At 50.0% G+C, this 15,858-nt stretch overlaps 1 protein-coding gene across 17 annotated transcripts in view; it reads right to left on the bottom strand.

Annotated features, from left to right (window-relative positions):
• Positions 1–15,858, bottom strand: part of PTPRS (protein tyrosine phosphatase receptor type S) — a 279,600-nt gene that overhangs the window by 13,436 nt on the left and 250,306 nt on the right. For all 17 annotated transcript variants that reach the window (XM_075903072.1, XM_075903067.1, XM_075903074.1 and 14 more), the window contains 5 exons: positions 12,954–13,051; positions 9,278–9,401; positions 4,651–4,826; positions 3,995–4,114; positions 3,719–3,873 (listed from right to left, as the gene is read on the bottom strand). In XM_075903072.1, coding sequence (XP_075759187.1) covers positions 3,719–3,873; positions 3,995–4,114; positions 4,651–4,826; positions 9,278–9,401; positions 12,954–13,051 — 673 coding nt within the window. The remainder of the gene's footprint in view (positions 1–3,718; positions 3,874–3,994; positions 4,115–4,650; positions 4,827–9,277; positions 9,402–12,953; positions 13,052–15,858) is intronic.

Here is a 15,858-nt window from a genome sequence, read left to right on the forward strand (position 1 = left end):
GCAAGCCGCTTTGTCAACATGACAATGTAGATACAAAGGATAGTGTAGATGCAATAACACCTTCTGTCAACAGAACTCTGTCAACAAAAGGCGTTATTCCTTGTAGAATGAGGTTTACAGCCATCGACAAAACTGCTGAGTTCTGTCGACGTTATGTCGACAGAACTCAGCGGCAGTGAAGATGCAGGTATACTTTTGTCGACAAAACCCTGTAGTCTAGACACACCCTAGGTTGTGTTAGGGGAACTTGCTGAATGATTGACCCCCACAACTAGAGCCCGGCACGATACAAAATTGGTATCCAGAGTCACATCTGTAAAAATGATCCATAGATGTCCACATCCATAGCTGCAGATGTGGATACCCACAAAGATAAAGTAGATGGGAGCAAATATGCAGGTTCTTGATGCAAAATTTATATTCCAGCTGTGTCCACAAAAATAAACTGTGGATATCTGTGGATAGAAAGCGGATATCCGTGGATTTGCAAGGCTCTAACCACAACTCCCAGTCACGTCAATGGAAGTTGTGAGGCTAAATCCTCTAACCAGCTTTTAAAACATCACCCATGGAGAATTTGGCTTTTTAAAATGTCAGGGTATTGTTTTATGTCCCACTGCCACAGCAGCTCAGCATGCAGCATCCACCAATTTGGGGATGCGATGGAGATAGGGGGAAAAAGTAAAAGGTGCCGTTAGTCTCCAAAAAAAGGACACAAGTCATCCTGGCAGTTATCTGTTAATTTTATTTGCAAGTCTGGTACATTAACTGATCAGGTATGGAGAGGAAATGATTTGTAGCCATCTAGGATAATGGAATTCTGAGCCATAAGCAGTATGGCTTTATGAATAAAAATAAAAAATAATCAAGTTTGCCTAGCATGCTTTGTTGACAGTTATAAAATTAATGGATGAAAAACAGCACTGGAGATGTAATATCCTGATTTTAGTGAAGCATCTGAGACAAAGGCTCACAAAATCTTACTCCAAATTGATTCAGATTGGGTTGGAGGCAACATTCACAGGGGTGCAAGGACTACAGACACCGGGTAATGGTAAATGGTAATGTAGCGTGTTGGAGGGAGGTGGTTAGTGGGGTGCTCCAGAAACTGGTGTGAAGTTAGCTCTTCTTTGGCATCATCTTCGTTAATGATCAGAGTGGCAGAGTAAACAGCATCATAAATAAATTCACAGATGAGACTGATTCAGAAGGAACTACAAACACTGGTGACGACAGAAACACACATGGACCTACCTGTGGACAGGTTAGAACTATGGGCAGAAAAATAACCAAATGAGCGTCAACTCGGCAAAACATAAGAGAACAGACCTAGTGGGAAATCAACTCAGCCCCAGCTTCCCCACTGGGAGACACTGGAAAGCTGTAATGCCAAGAGTGACAGTGGATGGTACACCCCATACCAGTTTCCAGTTGTGGGGCGGCAGTAAGAAAGCCCAGTGAAATCCTGGGATGTCTGTGCATAGCAATGAGTGGGGAGGTACAGTAACCCCGGCAAGAACACACCTGAAACTCCGTGCTTAATTCTAGGCCTCACACTAGCAAACAATTCAGAAGAAAACGAGAAAGGGGCTGGCGGGAAAGATTGAGGTTTACAAGTGGGCTGTGAAGGGGACACGAGGGCGAGACTATGCAGAGGAGAAGTAAGCAAAGAGCCAGAGTTAGAACTAACAGGATGAATTGAGAAAATCTGGGTAAAATCCCAGAAAAAGCTCCCTGATGGAGGGTCTCTCAGGTAGTGAAATGACCTCCCTCAGGAAGTGGTGAAAGGCCATTCTGTACCTTACACTGAGATAGGACAAAGCACTAGAAAATTGTCCCGCACTGACAGGGGAGACGCATTAGGTGATCCAGGCATTTTCCTTCTTTTTTGCCCACAAGAGAAAATGTCACCTCTGTGCATCACCAGGGTGTTTTGGGGCCAGATCCTGAGCTGCTGTACGTGGACGTAGCACCACTGAAGTCAATGAAGCAACACCAAGTTACAGCTGCTGAAGCTGCAGCCCTTAATCTTTTTCTAACGAGCTTTGGGATTCCCCAATGAAAGACCCTCTAAAAGTGCAGAGTGTGTCCACGCGTTAGAGACGCAACATACACACTGGTTTGTGTAGGCGCAGGATCTGAAACATGAAGGAGAAAAGTTAGGAAGAAAGACCCTTTCAAAGAGGCAGGAAAATTCCATTAAAATAGGGAGTCTTGGAACCCAGAAAGGTGTTGCTTTGAGCTACAGCTGTGTGCCAACAGTTTGTCAATTTACAAGAAAAAGAGGTGGCCTCCAAATGAACTAGAAAACAAAAAAGATCCCTTAACCTCTTTATTAGCCCCAGGAACAACATCAGCGCAATCCAGTGTGGAAATACAGTGCCTGCCTCAGAGAGCCCCACTCCAATGTGCTCCAACTGAGCCCAGTGTACTTTAGAAAGCTAGATTCTATGTCACTTGAGGGCACAAGATGAAAAGTCATGCCTGCTAACGTGTCATTCCTAGATATGGCTCTCCCCCTGCTTACACCTCTGCATTTGCAACAGCACCCTGATGGGACATCTCCCGTCAGATACAATTATGGTAATTCTAGGTACGGGGTTCCAGGCCTGAACAAAGAGCTGGCATGATCTAGCGGCTGGAAAAGCATGTATGTGTAATCACTCAGATCTTTGGGCAGCTTGGAAACTGCTGGTGCTGTAATGAGTAACCTGTGTCACCCTTTTACCTCAATGCACAAACACATTTGGGTAACTTCAGACTTGCATGTGAAGGCATTTATGAGCCAGCAGGTCTAAACACTCGCAGCTAGTAATAAAGAGATTCTTCTTCCCATTCCAATGGGGACCCTCTTTTCATCACCCCCCCTTGATCGCCATTAATCAGACTGCACCTGAACCAAGCAGGATGCTGGAGCTTTGGAAAGAACTGAGCATCTGATCAGGGAGCTGGTCCTAGGAAATTGCCCACTGATGGCAATTAGCCAGAGCCTCTCGGAAAATGAATAAAAAGGGCCATCTGCAGGGGTAGTGATAAGTTGCACACTTACAAAGACTGTTTAAACGACATCCTCTAGGAGAGCCAGGATTAGAGTCCCCGACTGCCTGTAAAATTCTGATGTTCTTTTCCCCAGCAATAAGTGACCTGCAGGCCCCTCCAGATTTCTCCTTAGGCATGAGGAGGATTTGTCTGAGCTGAGCCTGCAAGTGTTCCTTGGATGGTAAATTGAATTAGGGACTGTTCCCTGCCCAGAGGGACTTTTGCTTTGTCCCCTGCTGCTCTGCTTTCAGAATGATTGCGGCTCTCAAAGCTCTTTCAAGCCGCCGTAAACTCTCTTGCTTGGACAGCTTAGCCCACTCTGCCCACCGCCCTCCTAAGCCCCGTTGCCGCTCTATTGCTCCCCACCACGACAGAAATGAAACCGCACACTCCTGGAAGTCAGTACATTCCCGGGTAGCCCTCTGGCAATGAGGCCCTATCACAGAACCGTTCCAACGCCTGCCCCGCTCTGTTCAGAAAACGCTGCTCCGAAGAGAAACCCAACGGGACATTCATCCTTAGATGCTGCGCGGGCGCCTGGGAGGAGGCAGCTACCGCGTGCGGAGAGCTACACGAGGAACATGTTGCATGCACCACTGGAAAGGCAATGTATTCCCCACCTCTAGCAGGGACCCCATGGAGGAGGAGGCTGTGGTTCTGGTAGTAAGCGGGTTAGTACCTGCAGTGCACTACGATGGGGCCAGCGTCAGGAGGGTTGCAGGTTTTGACTCTTCTCAGGAAAGCCAGGAACGGGGTGGGGTACTCCGGGACACCGTGGTCGGGCCATGCTGTGAATTGGAATTGGCGCACCTCTCTCTTCTCGCTGGAGCCGTTCTGAGGGGGGGCAGAGGAATGGAGAGTCACGTGAGCCAGGCAGAGGCCATGACATTCCTCTGGCTGGTTACAGAACATAGGAATGGGAGAACAGAGACGTGGCATCAGAGAGACCCGTCACCTTATGAAGGGAGAACGTCCGCACGCAGAACGTGGCCAGTTCGATGGTGTCTAGTAAAGTCACTTGGATCATCCCATAGGTCTCCGTGCCCCGGCCTGGCCAGTACTGGTCACACTTGATCTGGAAAAGAAACGCCACAGGTGAGCTCTGGCGCCTAGGGCAAAGAGCATCATGGGGCACTCACTGCGGCCATTGTGACAGCACATTAAAGATGGGCACCCGGCAAGGCAGAGCCAAACAGCAGAGGGCTACCCAGGATGTCTCTGGCCCACGGGAAGGCCCCACACGTTGAGCTCCGCGTCCTACGTGCGTCAGGTGCTGATTCTGCACACCGAGCAGGCGTGTGGAGGCGCATTGGGGGCCTGATGGACGACGGATTTGACTGATTCTGAAGGACCCGGCAGAACACGCTGAAGAAACAGCAGGATTCTAACCTTGCCACTTCATCTAATGCGGAGCCAGGCTCCGAGCATGTTCCCTCCTCCCTTAGAGCAGTGAAGAGTTCCCTGCTGGACAGTATTTTCACAAGGAATCAAGGGGCCAGCACCATGGGTAGAAATCTCCCCAAGGAGCAGATCAGAGGGATTGCTGCTCCCCTCCTTTGGGGTCTCCATCCTTCCCCCCTCCTAGGATCACAATAACCAGGCGACTCTCACCCGGGATTTCTCCTCAAGCTTAGTCATCATCACGACCGTCGCGGAGCGCTGCTCCCACACCATGCGCCAGAAGTCTCCGAAGGTCTCCGGCAGAGGGCCCTGCGTGGCGATGTAGGCATTCTGCTTCCGGTAGCCATCGATGTAGTTGGCATTAATGTAGTCACTGCCCACAATCCCTGCATCAAAGTGCCAAAGGGAGTCAGCTGGTTTTGCCGTACTGGCAGGCGGGAAGGGAGGGGGGAAGCTATGCCGCAGCGTGAATTCCTTCTAGCAGGGAGTGCCTGAGATCCCCGGCTGCTGTAAATCAGGGTGCTTCCACGGCACTCAGCCACGCTTTACCCAGTCACCCCAGCTGAGGATCTGGCCTAGTACACAGGGACGGGAATGACCAGTCGACTATCCGATATGCAAATGCTCATCAGAGAGTCCCTCCCCCCCGTGCTGCCTCTCTCAGAAAGAGACAGCAAGGGGGAGGGAGGGCAGGGGGTGCTTCAAAGTGGCAGCTCCATGTGGAGCCCAGGGCCAGACCCTGGGCTCTATGTGGCTCTGCCGTTTTGAAACATCACGTGCAGCTGGCGACTCCCCCGCAACTTCAAAGGCAGAGGTGCCCTTATCGACTAATTGAATTGTCAATACAAATTTAATTGATTATTCAATTAGCCAATTAATCTAAATTTAACATCCCTGCTAGTACAGCTGCACTGGATAGCTACTTCTGGAGGAGATGTGGAGGGTATTAAGTACCCAGCCTTGCATAGCTGACTTATTTTGCACTAGCCCCAAGGAGCTAAACTCATGGACCAGAGTCCCGTGGTGCTAGGTGCTGCACGGACACAGAAAAAGAGATGATCCCTGCACTTACAATCTCTTGGGGACAAATATGCATCTGGTTCATGAGACGCACCACACAGCTCATAGAGGAGCCTCATCCTAGTGGGTTGGATCAACACCGCCCCCGTGTCTCTCCACGGTGGGTTTCTGAAGCGGTGGTGGAAGCAGTGAGTCAGGACGCCCTGGGTTGTCGAGGGATGAGCCCATCTGCACTGTGAAGGGGCGTTCTGCAGGGCCCACAGGCCTGGGTTCTGCAGGGGAAGTAGGTGGCTTTGAGATGATAGCCTGCGAGCTGTGATTTTTAATTGAAGCCCGTCGCGTGATAGCGGCTTGCCTGAGTCTTTGGCGAAGGGTTGTCAGGTGGGTGGGGAAAAGCAGGATGCATGGTGGGAGGAGGGCTGCATCACACTTAAAATGGACCCTGACCCGTGTCAGGCTTAAGGGCCTGATTTAGAGAACCACTTATGATCGGTGAAGAGGGCTACAGCTGTGTGGGAATCTGTCCTGTAACTCCTTCCCCCGAGTTGCTGGCAGGACAGGCAGGTTTTCGCTTTCCTAAGATTAACTCAACAGGGAAACGTTTGACTCAAGTTTCAGCGGAGAGAGGGCACATCAATATCAAATGGGTTTCCAGTCCTCTTTCCCACTGCTGCCAACAGGGCTGGCCTTGTTTATGTGCAACGTTAAACCCACTTGGAATTGCCTGCCAGTCTTCAAAGGCAGCGGGTAATTCCAGGTGCCTGGGGAAACCGTCTTTGATTGAATTTCTGAAGGGACCTCGGCCTCCACTCCGCCAAAATTTAAAAATTCAAAGCAGAAGAGCAGCTGTAGAGCAGCACCAGGAGCGTCAACAAAAGCTGAGCTTCTGGAACTGATCTCCTCCCCAGTCCCCGGGGCCCTGCTGTGTCATTTCAGATGGTGGCTGGGACCTCGTGCAATGTTTTGCCGTGTCACCAGCCTTGTTACAGAGAGGGCGCTGAATGAAACCGACCCCCTCTTCTCTGGGCAGAGCTGACAGGCAGCAGCCGTGACAGAAGCCGCCGAGGTTGCTGGGAAGGACCCTAGTGCAGAGGAAAGGACGATAGCTTCAAGCAATCTCTCTGCAGATCGTTCTCCACGTGCCGTTGCAAATCTGCTCCTGCCTTGCCAGCTCCTTCCCCAGGTCACCTCGGCTCCTTCGAGAAGGGCATGAAAACGGCTGGATGACGGGGGCATGAGACAGGAAGAAAGCTGCAGGCTGGGGACCGCTGGAGCAAAACAGGCCTCCTCTCCCAGTACTTAGCACCCAATGAGCCAGCGTCACCCAGACCAACCCAGAGCTTTCTGGCCGAGGATGGGACTGAAGAGGCAGAACAGCCCGCCATGCCAAGCCCAGCACTTTACACTCTCCAGCAGCTCACAGGGCGGCTTTAGGCATTTGCACTAACTAGGGGAATTTCCTGGCTGGACACAGTTATCATCTGGTGACTCTTCAATGCCTGTGTGAGATGACTTGGGATTCAGTCCTGTTCCTAGCCTGGAGGTGTCCCTGCTGCACAACCCAATCCCACTTCTCTGGCAGAGGTGCCAAGGACGGTATCTGTTCTGTAGATACAGAGGTGTCTTCTCTAGATCACGGGACTCTCAAGCTAGCACCTTTCAGAGCACACGCCTGTGCTGGCATGTTATTTCCCCGAGCAGCGGCACTTCCCTGGGCTTGGATCAGGAATTCCCTTTTGCTTCCAGTGAATCCAGCAATGTGACTTTTGAAAGCTTCGCTCTACGGTTTAATTGGCTCATGCAATATTGATTTCAGAGGAAAACAAGCTGAGACACAGCCATCTTTGTAATAAAAAACGTTAGAAATTCTCCTTCAGCAACAGCCAGGGCTGTTCCACATTGATGCTGGATTCTTGGCAGATCTCCATAGTCACCGTTTCCTCAGAAACCAGGCCCCCGGAGTTATTTTGGAAAGGGAATGATTCTAGCCATTCACCGTGTCCCTAGACTTTTTGAACCAACCTTAACACCAACTGGGGGGAATCCCTAGAACTTGTCCCCAGGTGCTGCCTGCTCTTGATGCCTAGATATGGGCAATTCTCGACTGAGGAAGGCCAAGCACAAATGGCACATGCATGTGCCATGAATGATGGTGAGAGGCTTAGAGCAGGATCACAGGGACTCTGTGGGTATGTCTACACTGCCACCCTAGTTCGAATGTAGGCATTCGAACTTGCAAATGAAGCCCGGGATTTAAGATTTAAATATCCCGGGCTTCCTTTGCATGTTCCCGAGCGCCGCCATTTTTAAATGCCCCGTAGTTCGAACTACTTGCCAGCGGCTACACACAGCACGGACTAGGTAGTTCGAATTAAAGCTCCTAATTTGAACTACCTTTATTCCTCCTGCAAGGTAGGTAGTTCGAACTACGGGGCATTTAAAAATGGCGGTGCTGGGGAACATGCAAATGAAGCGCGGGATATTTAAATCCCAAGCTTCATTTGCAAGTTCGAATGCCTACATTGCAGTGTAGACATACGCTGTTAGAATAAGTGCAGTAGCTCTCAATCTTTTCCAGACTACTGTACCCCTTTCTGGAGTCTGATTTGTCTTATGTATCCCCACATTTCACTTCATTTAAAAACAACTTGCTTACAAAATCAGACAGAAAAATACAAAAAAAGTGCCACAGCCAATATTATTGAAAAACGGCTCTCTCATTTTTAACATAATTATAAAATAAATCAGGTGGAATATGAATACAGTACTTACATCCCAGTATAAAGAGCAGTATAAATAAGTCATTGTCTGTATGAAATTTAGTATGTACTGACTTTGCTAGTGTTTTATATGTAGCCCATTGTAAAACTGGACAAATATCTAGACGAGCTGATGTACCCCCTGGACGACCCCCATTTACCCCAGGGCTACACGTACCCCTGGCTGAGAACTACTGCACTAAACTGCTCTTGTCCCACTTTGCAAATTGGTTGCTGGAGCTGCCAGGAGCTGCTTCAGCCCACTTAATTAGCCTCATTAGCGCTGGTCTTACAACTGACAGGTAATTTTTTCCCCCTTCTTTTTCTGTTATAAAATTCTGGGTTTCTGTTATTCTGCTTCAGCTCACGAGATGAGTGTGTTTTGCCCCCGAAAGCTCATGATACGACATATATTTTTATTAGTCTCTAAGGTGCCAAAGGACCACTCGTTGATTTTAAAGTTACAGACAAACACGGCTCCCCCTCTGAGAGTCTTCTGAATACGGTGGGTCTATCAGTCACAGGAGTTCAGGAAACTGCTCAGAAAAGGGACCGTTGGACACGAAGCCAAGTGTTACTGCTAATTGGCATTTCAGTGGAAAGGGTTTTCGAGAGAGGCTTCTGATTTCGTCTTTAATATTTGATGAGGAGCAGGCCCAGCCCTGCTAGTGTCAAACACACCAGCGGGTCTCAGGGGATATTGCTGACTCTCACGCCAAGCCTGGCACTGATTCGGGAAGTGCCACCTCCACCCCATCCCAGTATATGGTCTGAGTTCTTCCCATTACTCGGGAATGTACCCAGCTGGCAGCTGAACTTTCAAGTCAAGGGAACCCAGCTGCTAAAAAAATGCCCCTTTGAAACTAAGGATGCAGGGCCAGGGAGCGTGACTGGAATCACAACTTATTCTCATGACTGAGGAGGGACTCTGTCAGGAGCCTGGTGAGGGAAGAGCAGAGAGCAGTATCATGGGTCCCTGTGGACCACGGTGCCCTGCACTCTCCTGAAAAAGCCACAGTCTAGTTGTAATGTCCCGGAGCAGAGACCAGTATGGTTACCTTCAATGGGCAGCAGGATGACACGGGAATGGTCATAGGCGATCACGTTAGCATAGCGGTTTTTGGGCTTGTTCACTTCCAGGTTTGAGTGCTCCCATGTGAATTGCTGTCCAGGGTCAATGGACTGGAAGAATGAGGAAAGACAAACAGGGTAGTCAGAGAGGAGGAGCAGCAGCGTCGTCGGGGCTCTGCAGCTTCAGCCAAAGAGCGGCATGCTCTCCGTCCCTCGGCCCCGAGCCGTAAGAGACCCTCCCCTCACTGCTTTCAGCAGCATCACAGTGATGCGGCAGGACCGCGGCCCCTCTCCCGTTCTGTAATGCATCCCAGGCACACCCCGGGGGGCACTTGCAGTATTTTCCATTCGCATACAATCACAATGCAAGCAAACCCAGGAGCACTGCTGTTTCAGGCTGCATATGCAAAGGCACCAAGTCAAGGAACAGGGAGATGCTAACTTCTCTATACAGCTCTGGCACAACTGTGCCCAGAAACAATACTATTATGGCTTTCCCTCTTGGGCACAGTATTGCTGCACAGATAACGACAAAGGGAGGGAGCCTGGAGAATAGATATAATGGGGGTGGGGGGGCAAAGGGGTGGATTTATGCGGAATAATCAGAAGAGCCAGATCTATATATTTTAGCTAACACTTTCTTAAAAAGAGGGACTTAAATCTACTGGTACCTGATGGGAAGAGGCAAAGGGTTACAACAAGGCACAATGGAATAAAAGTGAGAAAGGGAAAATGGAAGCCACATATCAGAGAAGCACTTCTTTATCAGTGAGGAGTAGTCAACAGTGGGAAGGGAATTGTCCTGTCCCAAGAGAAGTGGTGGAAGCAGCATTGTTTGGGATATTTGAAAACTGGGCAGAGCCCGGAAGAGCAGATAACATTTTTGAATGAGCAAAATAATGGACAAGCGGACCTGTGGAGGCTTTGCTTGCACCAGCTGGCACATGCGCATTTGGCAGGAGAAGAAAAGTTGCATCTCCTTGGTCAAACAAGGGTTAAGGAATCTGGCCCTAAGACACCGAATCAACAGCAGCACTTTCCTGGAAGGGATAAGGGTGGGGGGAGGAGGTAGTGGAATGCACTGGAGAGCAAAATCCTCTCTGCCTGTCCTGATGATTTATGCCAGGGTTGCTGGTTTTTTAAGTCCAGCTGTCCCAGATATGGAAATTAGGTTAATTATGTTTACCACTAAATCCTCAGCTGGAGAATCAAATAAAACTTGGGCTTAATCCCGCTTTCCACCATCATTTTGGGAGTCTCGGGGGGAGAGGGTGGGCAAAGGGTTCTGCAGTGCTCCTTGCTGTTCACTTTGCAACCTGCCTGCGCCCCTCCTGGGGGGACAGGAGTTGGGGGGGGCACATTACATGCATGCTCTATTGGGAGCTGTAGCCTCCAGTTTCCATGAGCATGGGCCCCGCACCCTTGCTGTGCGCCCAGAAGCAATTGTTAATTCCCTTGCCTCCCCTCGGCACCCTATCCCCAAGAGCTCCCATTCTCTGCTGCTGCGGCTTAGATCTGGTGCTCTTGGTGTGTATTTTATGAGCCATGCAGCTGAGAGGAGGTGGAAAAGTTGGTACAAAACCACAAGACACTAATGTCCTCTCGCTCTCTTGCTGCGGAGCATTTCTAACTAATGGGTATTTATACTGTTGTAATGTGTCTGTTTGCTCTCTATCCCTCTAATCTCGCCTCGCTTTCATTTCATTAGTGCTGTTTGTTTAGCTCTGGCTCCACAACTGGAGGAGGTTTTGCTGGAACTAAGCCAGGGCACTTGGGATATTGCATTATGCAAATTAGACTTTGAAATCTGTGTAGAGCGTATTAACTGGCTTCTGGCTTCCACACGCTCCCCAAACTCTGACATGGGGGGGAAAGACCCCAACAGAGCCAACGGATCTGCCCTTTCCACACCCACATTTCCTAGGGCAAAGAGCATCAGTGACACTAGCAAGCAGAGCTAAGCAACAGAACTCACAACCAACCAATTATTCAACTGATCTCTCCTTCCTTTCTGTTTGGGAGCCATCCATGGGCAGAACTGATATTTCCCTCTATTCAGTACCGGTGAGGCTACATCTGTAGTACTGGGCCCCCCATTACAGAAAGGATGTGAACGCACTGGAGAAGTCCAGTGGAGGGCAACAAAAGTGATTGGGGGCTGGAACTTATGAGGAGAGACTAAGGGAATGTCTACACTACCCCGCTAATTCGAACTAGCGGGGTAATGTAGGCATACCGCACTTGCAAATGAAGCCCGGGATTTGAATTTCCCGGGCTTCATTTGCAAGTGCAGTATGCCTACATTACCCTCCTAATTCGAATTAGGAGGGTAGTGTAGACATACCCTGAGGGATTTGGGCTTATTTAGTCTACAAAACTGTGTGGGGGATTTGATAGCAGCCTTCAACTTCCTGGAGGGGGGTTCCAAAGAGGATGGCGAGAGGCTGTTCTCAGTAGTGACAGATGGCAGAACAAGGAGCAATGGTCTCAAGTTGCACCAAGGAGGTCTACGCTGGATATTAGGAAAAACTACTTCACTAGGAGGGTGGTGAAGTGCTGGGATGGGTTCCCTAGGGACGGGGTGGAATCTCCATCCCTAGAGGTTTCCCAAGGTTAGGCTTGACAAAGCTCTGGCTGGGATGATTTAGGGGGTTGGAGTAGATAACCTCCTGAGGTCTCTTCCAACTCTACTCCTCTATGACTCTGTGACAGACTAGAGTTAGGAAACGGATTGTAGGACACGAAGCCAGGAGTTATTGCTAATTAGCATTTTAGTGGAAAGGTTTTTAGAAAGGCTTCTGATTTTGCTATGAATATTGGAGGAGGAGCAGCCCCAGACCTAAGCCATGCCAGAGGACAAGGGAAACACTTGGGGCTCGGGTGTTGAAAGGAATGCAAGGGAGCTAGGAGTTGCCTGTGTGGGCACAGCAAGAGCCCAGGGTACATTACAATAGAAATACCCATTAGTTAGAAGTGTTCTGCAGCAGGAGAGCGAGAGGACATTAGTGCCTTGCAGTTTTGTACATTTGCCTAGCAACTACCAGCACATATTATGAACAACTCAATCAATTTGCAATTTATGTAACTTAAATCCCAGAGCATGTCGGGATGGCAGATTGTGACATCTGCTGGTGCCGGGATTTCAGGAACTCGCCGACATGGCACAATTCACACACCCCTGAACCTGGTGTTCAGTAACCTTCAAGCTACTGACTGGCTCTGGATAGCCCTTGAGCGTACGGTGCCAGACTGTTTGCAGAGTACCCGGGCTGTGGGCAAATCAAAACACAAACAAGTAGTGCCTGAGACCTGGGGTATTTGCTCAGCTCTATTAGCAACGCTTCAAGGACCCAGCTAATCCCACCTACGGACCAAGACCCAACATGGACCAGACTGATGGTGCCTGCCCCATAGGGCTTGCAATCCAACTTCTGCAGGCCCACTTTTCTGAACTCCACTCCTTGCTCTCTGCAGCCCAATCCTGCAAAGCTTTCAAGCAGCTGCTTCCCTTTAAATGCTGGATTAGCCTCACTAACCCCAACTTGATCACATAGGTGCACAAAATTAAGCTTGTGCCTAGTTGCTTTGTGGGTAGGGGTCTGGGTGGGCTTCTTAGCCTCCGGCTTCCGAGGGTCTCTCCCGCATGCCTTTTGTTGCTCGTACCTCATACTCCTGGGATAGTTTCAAGTTGTCGTTGGCTTTGAGATGCTCTGTATGTTCTGCTAGCTCGGAGATGGGGATTGGCGGGTGGTTGAGCATACCTAGCAGAAAAGACAGCGGGAGAAAAGAAATCTCATTTAATTAACAAAACTACCAGTTGTAAACTTTGCATATTTTATAAGGGAAAAAATAAAAACAAGAAAAAAAATTTACAATGTGAGATCTGCAATGAAAGGAGGGAGGTTAGAAGAGAGAAGATTCAGGGCTCGAAATTGTGTCCTTGGAAGTAAAAGATAGGAAAATGAAAGCTTTCCCCGGTGATGGCCCCATTCTCAACATTTACCAAAAGAAAATAAAAAGGAAAAAATAAATCCAAAGAGCAGATGCTTGTTAGTGATTCCAGTAGTGGACTTAAAACGAGCAAACTCTGCCAAAGGAAACCTACGCAGCAAATGTCACAGCACTCGGCATGGTTGTAAACAAACGCCAACTCAAAGACAGGAACAGGGCAGAATTCTTGCTGACCGATGAAAATGGGTGGGTGGCAGGGGGCGTGCAGATGGGAGAGCGTTTGGAGGCTTTTCAAGGCTGCGGTCATGGCTCTGTGTGTGATAATAAACCCAGGGCTACACGCAAACACCCCATGGCAGGGATGCTGGAACAATATGTATAGTGGGGGTGCTGAGAGCCACTGAACCAAACTAAACCCTGCATATGGCAAGCCAGGGGGTGCGGGAGAACCCCCAGTTTCAGCAGCTACACTCAGGGCTGGGACAACTGCCCTTAATCTGGAGCCTTCCTGCCCGGCACGAAGTGTCACATCTCTCTGGGATTGCCTCTCCCTGCCACTGCAACGCCAAGCACAGGTTCAGCAGATTGCTGTGACGAGGCTCCCTCCTCCAGCGGCTGTGATGAGCAGCCCCAAACTGTAGGCAGGCTCCAAAGGCCCATCCTGGTGGCATCACAAGGGGTTGCTTCTCACCTTCCAGGAGGAAAGGAGGATGCCCCAGGCCCTCTCCAAACCTGGCGCCTGGCAGGTGTCTTGCCAGACTGAAGCCCCCCGCAGTCCCTTTCACCACGCTTGGCGTGGCACAGGTCTCGGGCATGGTTGGAAATAGCCAAGGAAAAGGACAAGACACTGCCCCCTTTCCCATGAAGCTGTGCGCCAGGGAGGTTGTCACTGAAGCCTCATGAGATTGATGGTGGTGCTCAGCCAGGACCTGGACCGACAAGCTGCTCTCCACAGCCCGCTCTGAGGTTTGTAGCAGGGCCGGCAGAAAACTTGGCTGGGGGAGCAGAAACTCAGGTTCTTGCAGGGAGCTCTCTGTAGACTAATCCCCACCCCCCAAGGGCTCACATAGAAACCAGCGTGGAAAAGCTTTCCATGCTCTCCTCATCTGCAGCAAGTCACCCTGGCCGGGATCCAGCAAGGTTGTTAGGCACCTAACAGCCACGGGTTTCAGTGGGAGCTAGGCAACTAATCCCTTGGAAAAGCTAGGCCCCTTGTTCCAGCAGCATCTCCACTCCCCTGCCGGCCAGCCAGGGCCCGGGCAAGTTTTGAGAAGCCATCGCATTCCCCCCAGCCCCGGCCCAGGGTGGAAAGGGGAGGAGGTGAGGTGGGAGCAATGGAGAATTTCGAGCCCCGTTGGCGGTGTGTGAAAGTAGTAGCGGCGGCAGCAGCATGGTCGGTTACTCTGAAAACTCAGCACAGAGATGGCAAAGCAAGCATGACAATCCTCAGTTTTACAGCGTTTTTATCCCCAAACCCACAGACAGGGCTCACGGCAGACAGAGTGGGGGAGGGGCTTGGCCCAAGCGCGGAGCCACAAGTCAGGCACCGTAATTTCCAAACTATCGAATCGTTCCTTCTGGAATTGGAAAGCCAGGCAGAGAATGGGGAGGGCGAAAAAGAAAACCCAGGAGGCAAAAAGTAGATGGAGGATAGGCTGGTCCAGCATGGCCTCTTAATCCCCATGGGGTCAGAATGTCTCTCCTGGCTCATGGAAGGAAGGGGTCACAGCCAGTGGGTTTCTAGTTAGCCTGATTCTCTACACACCTCTTGCTGTACTCAGATGTGGGAGTCTCCCTTCAGTTCCTGCAGTGTGGCCGTGTTCCGCCCCAGAGACAGCTGTGTTTCAGTGGTGGAAGTGAACATAAGTAAGAAGTTTCATAACATAAGAACGGCCACACTGGGTCAGAGCAAAGGTCCACCTAGCCCAGTGTCCTGTCTTCTGACAGTGGCCAATGCCAGGTGCCCAGAAGGAATGAACAGAACAGGTAATTGTCACATGATCCCTCCCTTGTTACACATTTCCAGCTTCTGACAAATAGAGGTTAGGGACACCATTCCTGCCCATCTTTGATTGCTCTGTCCTCCATGAATGGATCTAATCCTACTTTGAACCTTTGAAGTCCTGGCCTTCACAACATCCTCTGGCAAGGAGTTCCATGGGTTGACTGTGCGTTGCACGAAGAAATAGTTCCTTTTGTTTGTTTTAAATCTGCCACCTATTCATTTGGTGACCCCTAGTTCTTGTGTTATGGGAACACGTATGAGAAGCGCTTCTTTTGTCCATGTCTAGTTCATAAAGAGCGTTTGACAGAGGCTGGCCTTTCCACATATAGGGGACATGATGCACGATGCTAACGTTATAATAAACATTCCACACAGACCTCGTTTTCTTCTTCTGCCCTCTTGGAAGGTGCTGGGGAAGGGCTGCAAAGGGCCAGGACCTTCGCTTGATCATTACAGCAAACTGAGCTCTATTCACAACAACTGGCAACTTAATAAATTGTTTTCAGATCTGTATACGTTTTCCCTTCCCCCCACAGATTTCTTCCCACCTGGGGCAGGAGGCAACCAGGCAGACAGCCAGCATATGGGCCAGCTGCTGCCACCGGAATCTGA

The sequence above is a fragment of the Pelodiscus sinensis genome, chromosome 19 (genome assembly GCF_049634645.1).
Source record: "Pelodiscus sinensis isolate JC-2024 chromosome 19, ASM4963464v1, whole genome shotgun sequence".
NCBI classification, from domain to species: Eukaryota; Metazoa; Chordata; order Testudines; family Trionychidae; genus Pelodiscus; species Pelodiscus sinensis.